A 17,825-nucleotide genomic window follows, 5' to 3' on the forward strand; every position below is an offset into this window, starting at 1 on the left:
TATTTTATCATTCATCATAATGGGCTCCGCCGGCTACGCTGCCTCCTTCCTTCACCGCGGTAACCACATTTAGGCTCCAAGCACAATGTGAACGGCAACGCGGTACAACGGCAAAACGGCATGCCCATCTTGATCTACACTTTACTTATCAATCCCGTGTTGACTAAATCCTTTTCAACATTGACTTGACAAGTAGAGTGTAGCTCAAGATGGGGTTGCCGTTTTGCCGTTGTACCGCGCTGCCGCTCACATTGTGCTTGAGGCTTTACCGCTTCGTTCGGTTATGACCGCATCCGGTAAACACCTCCATTTGAAATGACATTTTGTTTCAACTGCGATCAAAGAAAAATGCTTTTCTTGACCATTTCTTGCAAGATTTTTTTCACGCATCGAGATAGGTGATTACTTTTCTGTTGAAGTGCCTACTTCGCTTTAGGGTGCAAAAACATGTTTTGAAAGAAATAACAATTTATGATGCCAACTTGGCTTTATTGATTTTCATTCATTGGCGTTATGAAATTCGTGAATGAACCCTAAACACTCTTGTGAAACAAGACATGCATGTGGCGATAGTGTGAAACGTCAAACGCGAAAAATGATACGCGCGCCTCTGGTTGTGAGGTTTGAATCACAGATGTCTGTGTTTGAATCATAGAAAATTTGAAATGATCGTTTAATGAATGGTCGTTGGAAATTTCTTCAGTGTAACATTTGTTTGTCTGTACCTAAATGTCCGTTATGGGAGAAAAATCACTCTGACACCTCATCTCGATATCACGAATACTTACGACCAATTCAGCAGTGATATGCAATAATATATGGGTAGCTAACAAAAGCCACCGTAGTAAATCAATGTTTGAAAGAAATTGACTGCTGATAGTTTCATCAGATCAGCAGAATAGATCTGTTTCAAATGAGGTTTTTCGAATCAAATAACATAACATCGAGCATGTAATCTTAAATATTATTTTTTATTTTTGTGCACATTTTCATTCCTACTTAAGTAACTTACTTCAAAGGGGAAACTACGCTAGACTTAGTTGTAAAATCTTGTTACAAGATCTCTCAAAATATCACTTTCTTTGGTGTTGTCATCTTTGCTTTGGCAGGGCCTCGTTTTCTGCTTTGGCAGTATCTGATTTGAGAATTATCGTTCGTTTTCTTTGGCATCGATTCAATTAATTCTAATCTAAATTTCTAAAATCGTAACTATTCGTCATTGGCTCACTGAAAGCACACGGCGCCAATTTCGATCCAGAACTGTTGATTCGACTCGCCAACATCCCTCACGGCTATGTCAATTATCGGCAGCCTCGTTGGTTTCTCCGTCTTATAGGATAAAATTGTTTGAGCATAGGTCGAACTTCGATGTTGACACTCATCCAGGACCGCGTCGTATCGCAATCTCTGAGGACCTCTTGCCGTCAGTTCAGCATCATTCCATGCTAGAAGCTTCAAGCTCTGTCGATAACTATTTTTCTCCTTATTGAAGAATGCTATGCTGTTTTTGCAGTGATAGGTTACATTTTGCGTTGCCGATCCAGACAATAGTTGAAGGAATCCGATTTGATTACTATCAGCCTTATATGTTATTTTCATACCGGTTTCCATCTCGCCTAACCAAACTTCATGTTCTTCACCCACGTAATGCAGTTCTTTTGTTCGCAAAGGTTGTGGGAGAATACATGATGATCTCTTCTCAGCATCACAATATACTAGAATTGCATCTCGCACATCACCTTCATTTGGATCAATCCAGTAATGTCCGGATTTGTACTCTGGGTAGGCAGCAAAAAGATCTCTACAAGTTTTAGCTGGTGATGATTGCTTACCGTCAGGTTTTTTGAATGTATTGAAAGTAGTTTTCAGTCGTTCGTAAGCTGTCTCAACCAGTTTTCGCCTTTCTTCGTCTGTTAGTTCAAAAACTTTGTTGAATTGCATTGGTTCATCTCCTTGGTTTGGATCTGGTCCTTTCATGTTGCTAACCTGACCATGACCTAATAAAGCAGCCAATGCTGCTGCATCATAGCCAATGCCATCGCCTGGTGGTCCGGGAGGACCTGGAGGACCAGCTGGACCAACTGGTCCTGGTTTTCCATCATTTCCAGGAGAGCCTCGTGGACCCGCAATACCCAAGATTCCCTGAGGGCCAGGAGAACCATCTCTACCAGGTGGACCTCGTGGGCCAGATTCACCAGGTTTTCCAGGCTGACCTGCAGCACCAGTGTCACCCTTATCTCCAGGAAGTCCAGCAGGACCGGGTAGACCTTGCAGACCGATTAAACCTCGATGCCCTTTCACTCCCTTGGCGCCAGGTTCACCGGCATCTCCCTTTGAGCCTTCCGATCCTGGTGGACCGGGTTTTCCGCGAGGACCTGTGGGTCCATCGATACCTTGTGGACCTGTTTCACCTCGTAAACCTCGTTCTCCTGTTTGACCAATGAGACCCTGAGGTCCTGGAGGACCAGGCAGCCCAGGAGCACCAGGCAAACCTTGACTACCTGGTGTACCAACAGGGCCCTTATCACCGGTACGTCCTGCAATTCCTGGAGGTCCCTGTTTACCAGGTACACCTTCAATACCAGGATCACCGGCTGGACCTTGCTGACCAGGTGGTCCAGCGATTCCCATGGGTCCTGGTGGCCCATCATTTCCAGGCTTGCCAGACTGTCCAGGTTCCCCAGCAGCACCTCGTAGACCTCTTGCTCCAGGTTGACCTATCATTAAATACTAAATTAATCAAGGAATCATCAAATAAGAAACACATTAAAACATACCACTTGGTCCAGGAAGGCCAGGCAATCCACGATCACCATGAGGCCCTTGAGGTCCTGGGTTCCCTGGAGGACCTGCAGGACCATCACTTCCAGCTGCTCCTTTGAGTCCCTCTGTTCCAGGCTGACCAGGCATTCCTTGAAGACAAAAATATATTACCGTCTGGTATGAACATTTGAGAGCTCCACTAACCTGCAGGACCTGGGTTGCCAGGTCTACCAGTATCGCCTGGATTCCCTTTCAAACCAGGAATTCCTGCACTTCCAGGTGGACCTGGGTTTCCAGGTTGACCCTATAAAGGCAAATGATTTGAATATGCTCAATTGACGAACGTATCGAACATACCGCTGCGCCTTGATCACCGGGTCTTCCAGGAGGCCCCATAGACCCAGCTTCTCCTCTTAAACCAGGTTCACCGCGCGCTCCCTTACTGCCAGTCAAACCAACTAAACCTTGTGGTCCCTGTTCACCAGGTGCACCAGGGTTGCCACTATTTCCTTGTTCTCCTTTCAAGCCCATCGAACCACGATCACCTTTTGGCCCAGGTAATCCACTTGTACCCTGCGGGCCAGGGAATCCTTGTAATCCTTGTGGTCCCACAGGACCACGTTCTCCAATTGCTCCTGGTGTACCAGGCTCTCCTGGAATACCTGGTGTACCCGGTTCCCCCTTTTCGGCAGGTTCTCCTGGTGGACCTGTTTGACCCATGGGGCCTTGAAGACCTCGTTCGCCTTGTCTACCAGCTGGGCCTTCTGGACCGATTGGACCCAGAGAACCTCTTTCTCCCTTTTCACCTGCCGGTCCTGGTAATCCTCTCAATCCTGGCATACCAATCATACCGGGAGCTCCCTGATGACCCTTCATGCCAACTGGACCTGGTGAACCCTATTCACATATTTTCTTCCATTAATAGATTATAGATAATAATAATAATGTCAATAATACATACCGGAGGTCCATCATTTCCTTGTGACCCTGGTTCTCCTCGCAAACCAGGTGTTCCTGGTGTACCTATTGGTCCTCTTTCTCCAGGGAAGCCTCGTTCGCCTCTGATACCAGTTTGACCAGCTGGTCCAACAGGACCAGGTTGTCCATTTTGACCATCTTTCCCTGGTGCTCCTGGGTTGCCTGGTGTTCCTGGTAATCCCTGGAAACCTCGTGGCCCTGTAAGACATAATTGTTAATTCATATTGTCGTTGTAATTAGAATGAGCTTCATATATACCGCCAGGTCCTGGTGGGCCTCTATCCCCATCGTTTCCGGGTGGGCCAGGTGGTCCTGACACGCCAGGTGGACCATCTTTTCCCGCATCTCCTCGGGGACCTTGTGCTCCTGGAGGTCCTATGTCTCCATCCTTTCCAGGCTCACCGGGGAAACCTATGAATACAAAAGTATCAGAGTGTACAAAGTTTATTATTTTGTTAATTATTAATTATGTTTTACCCTTATCTCCTGGAAGACCTATGGGTCCTGGAAGACCTTGAAGTCCTTGTGATCCTGGTTCCCCAGTCTGAAAAATCCATTATTTTAATGAACATATCTTATGCATAAAATAAATTTCTATACTTTTCCATCCGCTCCAGCAGGGCCTCTTTCGCCAGGCGCACCAGATTTTCCTTGGGCACCTGGTTTGCCAGTCATTCCTCTTAATCCTTGAATTCCTGGTTGACCTGGTGCTCCAGGATCACCCGTTGATCCTTTGTTGCCCTGCGGGCCAGGTGCACCTCTGTCACCGCTTTGTCCCTTTATTCCTTGAGCTCCATCTGGACCAGGTAATCCAGGGACACCAGGTAATCCTCGTTCTCCCTGCGGACCTGTTAGACCGGTGGGTCCTTTCATGCCACGTTTGCCACGCTTTCCTTCGGGACCAACAGCACCTGGAACTCCTCGTGGACCTGGCATTCCATCTTCTCCTTTGATTCCCGCATCTCCCTTGTAACCTCGCTCCCCAGGTAGGCCCTAAAAGAAATAACTAAATTATTTCCTTTCGTTTTCAGAACCATGTTATGGTTCATACAGGTTCTCCTTTGATTCCTGGATCTCCGGGACTACCGTTTGAACCTGGAGCCCCACGAGGTCCAGGGAAGCCTGGTGGACCAGCCATACCAGGAGCACCGACGGAGCCTTTTTCGCCAGAAGCGCCATCTTTGCCTGGAGGGCCATTCAAACCTGGTTCACCAGGTTGGCCCGGTCTCCCAGATTCTCCTCGTGGTCCTTGGGGACCTTGACTGCCTGAATTTGATCAAATTAAAATATATGATGTATTTCTGATTTTTAGATGGATTACAAATTTATTTACCTTTTGGTCCCTGTGCTCCCATGTCACCTTTGTTTCCAGGCGTGCCAGGGAAACCAGGAGGGCCTGATTTACCAACTGGCCCAGGTTGACCTGGAGGTCCAGCGATGCCATCAATGCCTCTCAATCCTGCCGGTCCTGGTGGTCCTTCGCGTCCTCTTTCACCGCGCGGTCCGGCTGGGCCCTAAATATAAATGTGCTTTAGAAGTGTTGTTTCTAGTTTTATATAAAGCTATATTACAATTGGTCCTGGTGCGCCGATCGGACCTATCGTTCCTACTGAGCCCTTTTCTCCCGGTGCCCCTAGTTCTCCTTTTGGACCATCTTGGCCAGGCAATCCTTGGTGACCTTTGATGCCAGGCATTCCGGGTAAGCCCGGTAATCCTCGTGGCCCTGGTGCTCCGACAGTTCCCTGTGGTCCTTGTTCGCCGTCATCACCAGGCGCTCCATCCTTTCCAGGGGGACCTGGGAGACCACGTGGACCTGATGGACCCGAGATACCTTGTGGACCAGGTTCTCCTGGTTCACCGCGCATGCCTTGAAAACCTTGAGGTCCTGAAACTCCGGATGGACCAGGAGGACCCCTAGGGCCAACAGGGCCAACTTGGGCTTGCATGAATTGGAAGTTGTCTGGTGAAGGCCCTTTGTCTGAACCAGCCATTGACTCTTGAAGCTGCTGTGTGTAAAACGTTAAATCTGGTGGTGGTCCGGGTGGACCTGGTTGTCCAGGAACTCCAGGTGTACCGGGTGTACCCGGTAGTCCAGCTTCTCCAGGGACCCCAGGTTGACCACTTGGGGCCAATGGCGCTCGGTTTCCGATTTGTGCTGCATCGAATTCCGGTATTTCGGTCGTAGTCGTGGTCGTAGTTGTCGTTGTTGTGGTGCTCGGTGGAATAATTTCCACGTTTACATCGGCTTTAATCTTAGGGCAGTCAGCTTCATCGCAGATCACAATACTGTTGCGGCACTGGCAGGTGGCACATCCTTTGTAGCCTGACTGGAACTGATCTTGCTCCCGGTACCATTTACCCTCGTAAAAACAAGTAAACGGCTGCACGATGGATTCGGGCTCCAATGGACTCACGCTGACAGTGATGTGGGGCGATGGTACTTCACCACGTGGAATTTCGTCATCAGGCTGGCGGAATGTCGACTCTGTTCCGCGATTGCCTGTAAGTAGGAAGTGGTAAGTCAATTTTTAGTTCTGAATAATAGGTTAGTGTGAATTTTATTTCAAAAGGTGAGGTGGTCAAAACTCCCAATACCATCTAATTTTGGTAAATATGAAAAATGTGCAACATTTCAAAAGGTAGTGACAGAAGTACTGTGTGTTGTCCAATAAGTATTTTAAATTATTTTTTAAGTTTTTGCTGCAACTTTTGTAAATTGATGCTGAGATCTATGCTTGTGCTGGAATATATTGTATTTATTTATTATTCATATCTTCGACTTAGTCTTAGATATGAGAAAATACAATATTACATAAAAGGTGTAACACCATATTTATTAACCTACTTATAAAAACAGCTTTCGGCACATTCAAAACGAATATATCGGTGTGCTAGAATAGAATGAGTGCTAATGAAGATAATAAATTTTTTCTCGCCAATTTCTCTCTTCTGCATGACTTCTTCAAAACTATAGGCCTCAATCAAAGATTTTCCAGAAATTATACACTGGTTTCATCAGTAATCTTCCACAGGTATTGCTAAAATTTTGTTAAAGTTCATGTTGAATATACTCTGGTGTCCACAGGGGACTTTTTCAGCAAATCTAGAAATAAATATATTCAAGAACTCTTCGAAAACTTCCACCAGAATTTTCTAATGAATCGATAGTTTATGAATCATTTGTACGTTAAGATTTTTTTCAGAAATTAATTTTAAGAATATCACCCAAAATTACTCCAAGGAGTATTTGATGAATACGACCAAGGGGTTTTTAGAATCCATTCCAATATATTATCTAAGAATTCATCCTGAAGAACATTTTTTTTTCAATTATATGTAAACAATTCAAACATACGACTTTTTTTTAGAGAACATTTAAAGAATTTTTTATGCGGTGAACTTGAATTTCTTTTAAAAATCCATCAAGTTTTTTGAATAATTTTTCTTAGATTTCCACTGCAATAATTCTAGAATCTTTTCTAGCCTTCGTTCACTAACTTAATTAAAGACATTTTAAAGCATTGCGGGGATCAGATAGCCGTGACGGTAAATGCGCAGCTATTCAAGAAGACCAAGCTGAGGGTCGTGGGTTAGATTCACGCCGATCGAAGTTATTTTTGGATTGGAAATTTTCTCGACTTCCTAGGGCATAGAGTATCTTCGTACCTGCCACACGATATACACATGCGAAATGAGTCAGTTGTAATAGGAAATTCTAAGTTAACAACTGTGGAAGTGCTAAGCTGAGAAGCAAGCACTGTCTCAGTTACGCTTGCTTTAAAATTTGAGAATCTTCTAGAAATGTCTTCAGGGATTGCTCTAAGCAATTCTTATCGAGATCCTACAATGATTTGTTCAAGAGTACATTATACGTATTTTACTAAAGAGTATGCAAGTATTTCTCAAACATTGGAATTTTTTCCTTTTCTTATATTCCTTGTGAGTTTTCCTGGAATCTCCGAAGAAGGAATCTCTCTAAGATTTATACTTTTGAAGAAAATTCTGATCAAGAAAAATAGTGAGTTTCTGGAAATTGTTAGAAAAAAACTAAAGCAATTAATGGCTAACATCCTTAAGAAATTCTTGTAGCAACTTTTGAAGAAATCGCTGGTGTTTTTTTTTTGACAAAGTATTTAGATAGAATTCTTGAAGAAATGCTTTGACAAACATCCTAGGAAATTTAAGAAGCATTAAAAAGGAGGTATTCTTAACTGAATCTTAAAAAGTAGAATGGTTCAAAAAAAAAAAAACCTAAACGTAAATGGATCTTGTGGAGTACCAGAGCGTCCTCCGCAATATTGTTCCCTTCCAGCGCTGCTCGAAGCAAAGAGACAGGTAACCTTGTGTTCATCCTAGATAATTAGCTGTCCTTCCATAGTTTCCAATAAGCTAAATAAGAGTGTGATGGTAAATCCATCTACTATTGATTTTGTCTTAACCGACTCTAGTCATCTTTGTAGCCAATTGATTACTCATGCTGATTTTGATTCTGATCATGTCCCTGTTACATTTCAAATATAAGGAATTGGCAATTTCAACGCACTTGCGATCCTGCTATGAAAATTATATGGCAGGATATGTAGAAAGAAATCAAGAAACGTTTTGCACAATTAAGAAACAAAAATTTTGAAAATAAGATTTCTCAATTGGACCCTGGCTCTAAGCTCTTTTGGAAATTATCTAAAATTTTGAAAAATCTCAGAAGCCAATACCGGCATTGAAAGAGGAAAACAAATTATTACTAACTAATTGCGAAAAAGCTCATAAACTTGCTTTGCAGTTTGAAAGGGCGCATAATTTTAATTTAGGACTTACTAGTCCAATAAAACAACATGTTACTCAGGACTTCGAAAATAATCTCAATCAAGAGAACGTTTTCGATAATTCCTGGCAGACTGATTTGGAAGAAGTGAGAACTATTATTAAAAAAAAAAACAAAAATATAAAAGCTCCTGGCGATGATGGAATTTTCTACATCCTCATCAAAAAACTTCCAGAAAATAGCTAATCATTTTTAGTTGATTTATTTAAGAAATGTTTTCAATTAGCATATTTTCCTGACAAATGGAAAAATGCTAAGGTTTTTCCAGTTTTAAAACCAGACAAAAATCCTACAGAAGTTTCTAGCTATCGTCTAATCAGTTTGCTTTCCTCCATCAGTAAACTTTTTGAAAAGGTTATTTTAAACAGAATGATGGCCCACATCAACGAAAATTCAATTTTTGCCAATGAACAGTTCCGATTCCGCCATTGACATTCAACTACTCATCAACTTTTACGTGTAACAAATTTGATCCGTTTCAACAAATCTGAAGGCTATTCTACTGGTCTTGCTCTTCTAGACATAGAAAAAGCATTCGACAGTGTTTGGCATGAAGGTTTGATTGTAAAATTAAAAAACTTTAATTTTCCAACATACATTGTTAGAATAATTCAAAGTTATCTGTCAAATCGTACACTTCAGGTTAATTATCAGAACTCCAGATCTGAAAGACTTCCTGTAAGAGCTGGTGTTCCCCAAGGCAGCATTTTGGGACCAATATTATACAATATTTTTACATCTGAATTATCTGAGTTACCTCAGGGATGTTTAAAATCCTTGTTTGCGAGTGACACAGGCCTCTCCGCCAAAGGACGAAATCTGCGTGTCATCTGTAGTCGATTGCAAAAAAGTTTGGATATTTTTTCTTCATACTTGCAAAAATGGAAGATTTCTCCTAATGCTTCCAAAACTCAACTAATAATATTCCCACATAAACCAAAGGCTTTGAAACCTTCAAGTAGACATGTTGTCACGATGAGATGGGTTCCAATAAATTGGTCAGATGGAGTTAAGTATCTAGGGCTCATGCTAGATAAGAATTTAACTTTCAAAAATCACATTACATTCAAGCCATATGTAACAATATTATTATAAATTAATAGAAAATCAAAACTTTGTCTTAAGAACAAGCTTTTGATATTCAAACAAATTTTCAGGCCTGAATGATTCTGAAGCTTCCTCCCTGGTATAGTACCAATGAGTTACATAGAATATCCAATGTTGAAACATTGGAACAAATGTCAAATAAAATAAATAATAATTTCAGGCAAAAATCGTTACAATCTTCTATTGCCACGATTAATGAGTTATATGTTTAGGTTAAGTTAGGTTAAGTAAATTGAAAACGTTTTTTTTTCTTATAAGCAGGTGAAATCGACTCACCTGTTAAAAAATCTGAACTGCTACGGCAAATGAAATGTAATATGTTGTTAACAAAATGTTAATAAAATCTTATATTTGTTTTACCGAATTTGGGTGATAGTGTTTTCTAATAACACAGAACACCTAGATATAAGAAATGAATGTAATGTTTGGAATTATACTAATAAACAAATATAAAAAGAGTGTGATGGTGGTAGGTCATTTGGCATAAAGTCATTTGGTATATAGCCGTTTGGCATAATGAACGTTTGGCATAACAATCTTTTGGCATAATGAATTTGAAACCAAGAATTTCTTAAGAATACATTCGTTTTTAAGGTTGTCTTGAATCCTACTGACGACATCAGGCTTATTTTGAAATCGATCGGTACAAAAAATGCCTCTTTATTCAAAAAGGCATATTACGTCACATTGATTAAGAATAGTGAGAAAAATATTTATGAATAATGAAAAATGAATTAACAAAGAAAAAATGAATGAATGGAAAAACAGAATTTAGTGCTGTACCATTTTGTATTCTTTAACAGACACGCGTATTTCGACCTCAAATATAACAGCGCCGGTCACGCCCTTACGGTCACCGGGGAAGGTAAGGAATGTTAGTATGGCATCCATTGTTTACTATACACCGAGTATACCTCTGCATCCTTATGGTTGTCAAGGGAAGGGAAAAACTTAGTAAGAAAGATTCACCTTGGTAAGTGACGTGATTCAAGGAATCTCAATTAAAAAAGTTATCTATTGACATAGATGAAGAATGAATATGAAATATGTCGATACCTATGGTGACAAGCCATTTAAAAATTTACTTTATAACAAAACAGGACATGTCTGGACAAACATTTGAGAAAGGCATATCAACATTGGTAAACAATGGCTTTGCAAGGTGCTTCTTCTTCTTCTTCTTGGCATTTTCGTGCTCACTGGGACAGATCCTGCTTCTCAGCTTAGCTGCTTCTTATGAGCACTTCCACAGTTATTAACTGAGAGCTTTCTTTGCCAAAGTTGCCATTTTGCATTCGTATATCGTGTGGCAGGTACGATTATACTCTATGCCCAGGGAAGTCAAGAAAATTTCCATTACGAAAAGATCATGGACCGACCGGAAATCGAACTCATACACCTTCAGCATGGCTTTGCTTTGTAGCCGCGGACTCTAACCTCTTGGCTAAGGAAGGCGCTGTTGAGCCTAATTTAACTAGATCATGCTCACCAAGGATCCCAATCAAGTTGCTTGAAATTCTCTGGAAAAATTACATTAAACATTACTGCAGGAAGATCCTTTGCATACTTATCATATATGAATTCCAATTCTTAAAATATCATCAAGTAGTTCATTAACAATTTGTTTAAGATTTTCAGGAATTAATGAGGATTTTTTTAAGAAAAAAAAAATACAAGAAATACTAGGAATAGGAAAAAAAAACTTGAAGATTATCATTTCTTCCTAAAGTTTGTCCTCAGATTGCTTCAACAAATCTTTCAGAAAATCTCACGGAAATTCTTTTGGATTGCAAATTATCTTGGACTTCCTGGAGAAAACAAAAAATGATTCTTCCAGGTGTTACTCTAAGAAGGGTTCCTCCTAATATTCCTCAAGATTTTCATAAGCAATTGAAAAGGCCTCAATTGGGAAAATGTTCTTAGTAATTTGTCAGAGAAGTTATCTACAGACCTATCTATTCTTTTTTCATAGAAAATTCTCGAAGCATAATTTTAGATTTTTCTAAAAAATCAATTCAAAACACTCTCAGTAATAATATTTTAAAATTTCTACAAACATGCTTACCAAAGAAAATGTTGAATTAAATTCAAACATTCATGTGAAGTTTCTACTTTAAACTGTTTATTCAATTTTTTTTCCGCGAGAATACTAAAAATTTAGTAAATTTGTTCGGGGATTTCTACCCTGTCCTTTGGTTCAGAAAAGGGTATGGGCGCGTTCTGCCAACTCGGTCGAGGCAGATTTCTTGTGTGAACAAGTCACAACATGGACGTTCTAAAGTGCCAGAATGAAGTGTTGTGCTTGTGGGGAGCACTTGAAGATGGGATGAAAGGTCATTACTTCGCGTTCATGCTTTACTCCTGCTTATCTTAAAAGTTATATTTCTATAACCGACTCAAAGTTTAACTATCTAAATTAACAGTTGCAAATATAATAATCGCTCTGAGCTCACTAACATGTCGTCGCGTTAATTTTATCATAATGATCTTTTATCTACATCCGTCGAACCATTCTGAATGGCCGTTGTGAGAATATCACCAAGAACTTCTCACATGCAATAAAGCTGAATTGTCCTACATTGAAACATTGAGGTTTTCGCTCTTTTGGATTCATTTTTTGTTGTTTGTCATCAGTATTGTTGAGATGTCCTCAATGCCGCACATGGCGTACAGTTATCATTGCCATGGAGTTTCTTGTAAGCTGCATGGGGATTGTTACCATGGGAATCCAAAGAGCGAATTTTGTATGATTTCATTGTAGGCCAATACAGCAATAAAGCATGTAACAATCACTAACATTTCTTCTCTCTTTATCCTTGTTTTCATATCTAACCCGCCATTACAACGAGGAAAAATCCATTGGAGAGGAAAGACATGCAGCGTACTGGCCGAGAAAAGATAAGTATCATGTTTTTGTAAATATTCTTATTAATGATTGCAAGGTGAAAAAGATTAACTAAATTTTTAACTAATAACAAACTTGTTCCACAGAGCTATTTACAAAATACCACCCAAAATCCCTCCTTTCCCATATCCTTAGGCAAAACACTTCACTACCGCTATATGTATGACTGATTCATGTTCTTTTGATCTTGCATCATTCATACGTGTATTGGTAGTCAAGAGTAGAAGCAAAACTTAAAGAACCTTCTGGTCAAAGATGTTGCGTTGCCTACTTCCCAAACTCCAAAATTCCCTCGGTGTATTATGGACGGTGTGAGTTTTCAAACTTATGCTGGAGACTTGGCCCCTGACCCCCTTGTACATCAATAAAATAAAATAAAATAAAATAAAAAATTTGTTCAGGGATTTCTTTAGAGAATTATATTACTGTTTTCCGTGGGATGTATTCCTAGGATTGCTCCAAAACGTTCAGCCTAATTTTTCTTTTACAAATTTCGTTACAAATTACTGTACCAATCAATCCATTTCTATATCAAATTTATATCATATTTGTAAGGTAACACATGCAAACAAGTTTTGGAAGAACTTATTAATTCCAATTCTAAGTTGGACAGTTTCAGCTCCGGAAAAACTTCTGGATTCATATAAGATAAGAACAGGAAAGATCAAGTGCACGCTATGTCTGAACCAGACGATTATAAAAATCGAATGTACATCGGATTTTTTCTCGCTAGACTTTAGTATTTGGGTTATATTTTCATAATCGGAACGTTTTAAAATATTCCATCGGTGAAATTTTGATTTTTTTCAATTTTTAGCCATTTTTCATACTAAATCCCATAAAAATCACGTTTTCGACGCATTTCCGCCCATACAAAATGTATGGAAAAAATTTCACCGATAGAATATTTTAAAACCTTCCGATTATGAAAATATAGACCAAATACTGATCTCTAGCGAGAAAAAATCTGATGTACATTCGATTTTTATAATCGTCTGGTTCAGACATAGCGTGAAGTGGTTTGGGGACACAATTTTTATTATTGTGAAGAAGTTAAACGCTAAAATATTGATGGTATTTATAATGTTAGATTCAATTGAATTTCAATCTTGGAGGAATTGTTTGTATCACTTTAAATTGTTTTGGAGGAAAGATTTTAGTACACAGTTTTCCAAGAAAGCGTCATGCGAAGGAAGGAGAAACAACAATTTTATTGCAAGAGGAATTTGTAATAAACTTTTTGAGAAAACTATTTGATGAAACTTTCACGGTAATTCTCAGTATGAGATTTGACAGAATCAATTAGTTTTTGGAAGAATTGCAAGGAAACAGTTTTGAACTTTTGTGGAACATATTCCAGCATCAATAGTGAATAAAAAGAAGACTTAGAAAAAATGGACTTAGGGCCGATTTCTTCACCATGGCTTAAGCCGTAAACCACACTTACCCATATAGTTAAACTAGGTTTAGGACCTAAGCGGTGGTGAAGAAATCGGCCCTTAGAAGTAAGAAAATTTGTAGCAAAAGTTCTAAACCATATTTCGACATTTATTTGAGAAAATTGATCGAACTAAAATTTATCAAGAAATATCGAAGGGAGATTTCAAAAATTTTGAAATTTGTGAAGCTTAAGAATTCAAAGCACAAGCTTTCTTGGAAAAATGTAGTTCAGAGCAATAAGTTTATTCAAGCAAAATTATTTTAAAATAATTGAAGCTACCTATTTTACTTCAATTTGTTGAACTTCTTCAAGCCAGGTTATATTTCTGCCTTTCATCTGAAGTAAACTTAGCCGCGTTTAAATTCCTTGGTAAGATCTGATATGAATTAATCCTTATTTTTCGTCAAAAATTCTTGCTTTCTATTGTCTAAGAAATTCTGTAGTAATTTTGCTTACGTTTCAATTAATTTTGTCGGATATTATGCGTACGTATAACGTACGGATTTCTATAATAGAATCTTATAAGGAAAGTCAACATCACCTGATACCTCGAGCAGGGCAGCCTCCAAAAACATTGGAAATAGTAATGCAGTAAATATTATACTTCAGGCTAAAACGTTTAAAACAGCATTGTTCCCTTTTTACCTTTTACAGATACCTGATTGATGATTAATTAGTATAATGGAACTTCGCATAATTTTATATTTCGAGTTGGGTGAAGCTTCAGATCAATTCTTGAGCGGCAGGCACAAACAAAATTCCCAATAAAAAAAAATTTCCGAATGAGAGCTGAACATATAACAACACAACTACCATCGAGGTAGCTACGAAAACCAAAATTGATTATGGTTCTATAACTTGATATCGAGATACAGAGAGTTGACAGCACTAATATTACTTGGATTGTAATAGTTTGGATTCATGCCGTCTAACAAAATTGTACATTACTGTCAAAGCAGAATTACAGCCGCCTAAGACAAATATTCAGCAGACAGTTTCATACTTTGTACCTAGATAGTTGTAACTACGGAACTTCACATCATCGGATGTGTAACTGTTCCATTTTTGGTCAATTCCAAGTACCACTAGACAAACTGATCTCGGTGATTTCAGTTGATCTTAATTCACATGGCATGGAGCTATAGGATAGTTTTCCATATGCGTTTTACAATACTCTTTCCATAACTAAAAAAGCAAAACTAGAATATATGTTTTCGCGATTTTCCTTTTTTGGAACATATATCCCAATGGCGGGAAACATATTACTGAAATTTGCTCCTGAATAAAATATGTGTTATGTGAGCTTTCAAGTTTGTAAAACTATTGAAAATCAATCAGATTTGCGCTTCCAAAGCTTTCGTATAATATTGAGTTTGGAATCTAAACTATTGCAATGCAACAGTGTTGCATCTTAACCTTGCCCATGCCCATGACCTTACCATTCTCTCCATCATAGTCCCGCTCGCCATCCCCATAATCGTAGCTGTCGTAATTGTCGTACTCGGGATACGCCGGAGGAGCATCCGCCTGGGGTCTCTCCCGCGGTTTTTTGGCCAACGCTTTCGGCTTCAATTTGATAACTTTCTTCGACTTCTTCTTCACCTTCTTCACCACCTGTACCGTTCCATCTTCTTCCGATCGAACCTGATCGATCAGTATCACAGCTATCAACAGCAACGGCAGCAGAGCCGTATGCCTGATTCGGAACTTCATATCTGAACTGGGAGGATATTGCTACAGCAGCACAACAGAGTGGACACTTAGCACATTGTTTCTGAGTTCACCACACTTCCTGGGGTTGACGTAGGTACTGGGGAGCGCACAAGAGGCGCGTTGATCCTGCAATGAAGAAGGAAACACTCAATTTTGCACTTCTAATCGCGCTCGCACTTTTTTTGGGTATAAAGTTGATAACAATGTTGATTGCCGGTCAGAACCGGCTCGTAGCACATGAGAAAACGCGGAAGAATCATGTTGAGTAATTTTGCGTTTGCTTCTAGGGTTCACTGATAACGGGCGTTTATGTTGGATTCGAATACTGGCTGCGCTGCATCACGAGATTTTGGCGGTTATGAAGGAAAACGCGAGCTGGTCTAATTTTGTTGTAATAAAATTATGTCACTGAAGAAATGAGCCTGCTGATAAGGCTACAGTATTTTTAGATAATTTCACTTCTTTGTTGTACAGAGACACTGGATACAAGCACTTTTTCAAATACAGAATTTCATCCAATTGGGATAGCTAACGATCTCTTTTCAAATCGACGGTTCTTCAGTGACATCATGTTTCTCACTCAAATCATCAATCTTCTATTTAAAAATATAGATCAGCAATGAATCAATCACTTCTAACTAATGAAGTCTTTCAAAGACATCACTTGTAACAATCATGATAACATCGCCAGTAACAACTCATCACATCTGAGGTAAAGCATATCCTTGCAAGGCACTCACTTCTTCCAGATATCCTGTTTGGAAGAAGTCAGGAGATCACTGCTGCATCACTACCAAGGGGTCACTTTTTCACCAGCCTTACCACTTTTATCGAGTCGAATTTCCAAACCGCGCGCGCGAGAAGATCCAGAACAACTGAATTTGTTCTCGCGCATGGTGAGCTTTTTATAGCGTGAAAGGCGCCAACGCATCTCGACAAGATCGTCTTCGCAGACGCATTGGGCGCGATCAAAGTGCGGTGGTTGGAAGCGATGGCGAAATGGGAGATTGAAATTTGTTACATTATGATTACTATTCCATACATCTTTTTTGCGAATCGTTGAATGAACGAGATTGGGATAGATTTGTCATACAATATCGAAAGATTTAGAAGCTAAGGACGTTTTAGGAGCCAGTATATAGGCACGCAATATAAGCACCTATGCATTAGGCCGTCCCTTATTTTTCGAAAATGCGAAATGGTATAAGTTCGTCATTGTAAAGTGCTCGTTTTGGTAAGAAAAAAATCAGGTAAAAATTTGAAGTCCGTATGTGGCCGCTAAGTGGTCCCCCAACGACCCTAAAGGTATTAGACGTAGATGACCCAGTGCGAAAAATCGAGCTGGCTGCTCTAGTGTACGCAACATGAGTACGAAAAGACACTAGTAACAAGGACTAAGGACAATTTGTTACTGATGGTTTTTCGTACTCATGCTGCATGAACAGCGAGCTCGATTTTTCGCACTGGGTCATCTACGTCTAATACCTTTAGGGTCGTTAGGGGACTACTTAGCGGCCACAAACGGACTTCAAATTTTTACCTGATTTTTTTCTTACCAAAACGAGCACTTTACAATGACGAACTTATAACATTTTGCATTTTCGAAAAATGAAGGACGTCTACTATGCATCTATAGCATACCGTAACTTGATATTATTCAGTAGTTTCGATATCGACTAAACCTTAATTTTGATTTTTTTTTGGGTATTAGAAAAATGTTTGAAACAGCTAAAAATACCTCAATTAGGAATTGCCGAACTACAATAGAAACAATTCAATTCTTTATGAAAACCCATTCTATATTATTTAAGTATTGCAAAACCTGATCCAATTATCAGTTTGATATTTGTAGCAAATTTATGATATTATTATGTTTGATGTCTCTTTCGCAGAACACGGTTTCCACAGAGATGATAAATTAAAAAAATCAACTTCAACAAATTTGTGATATTTGTTCAAAAATAACTTTTTTATCCTTTTTCCACGACTTTGATCGACTATTTTTTTTTTACGAAAAAAGTTTTGTTTTTCATTTCAAGTTCTCAAACAAACAATGTTGCAATTAAGCTAAATTTCGTCCCCTAACACCCTCTTTT

The 17,825-nt window shown here is 39.4% G+C and overlaps 1 protein-coding gene across 2 annotated transcripts; it reads right to left on the minus strand.

The window, feature by feature from the left end:
* Window positions 1-952: 952 nt before the first annotated feature.
* LOC110678066 (collagen alpha-1(I) chain-like) lies at window positions 953-16,603 on the minus strand. 2 transcript variants are annotated; one of them, XM_021850601.1, is made up of 13 exons: window positions 16,470-16,603; window positions 15,456-15,855; window positions 5,313-6,241; window positions 5,075-5,255; window positions 4,793-5,007; window positions 4,342-4,734; window positions 4,219-4,285; window positions 4,000-4,152; window positions 3,725-3,939; window positions 3,121-3,660; window positions 2,968-3,067; window positions 2,778-2,912; window positions 953-2,717 (listed from the first exon to the last, which is right to left on the minus strand). In XM_021850601.1, the coding sequence occupies exons 2-13, from the start codon at window positions 15,727-15,729 to the stop codon at window positions 1,225-1,227; spliced, it is 4,695 nt and encodes a 1,564-aa protein (XP_021706293.1). In that variant the 5' UTR covers window positions 15,730-15,855; window positions 16,470-16,603; the 3' UTR covers window positions 953-1,224. The 2 variants fall into 2 exon arrangements, with proteins under 2 accessions (XP_021706293.1, XP_021706294.1); XM_021850602.1 differs by having other exon boundaries at window positions 16,552-16,598.
* Between the last annotated feature and the right edge of the window lie 1,222 nt (window positions 16,604-17,825).

This window comes from Aedes aegypti, chromosome 3 (assembly GCF_002204515.2).
Source record: "Aedes aegypti strain LVP_AGWG chromosome 3, AaegL5.0 Primary Assembly, whole genome shotgun sequence".
Taxonomy (NCBI): Eukaryota; Metazoa; Arthropoda; class Insecta; order Diptera; family Culicidae; genus Aedes; species Aedes aegypti.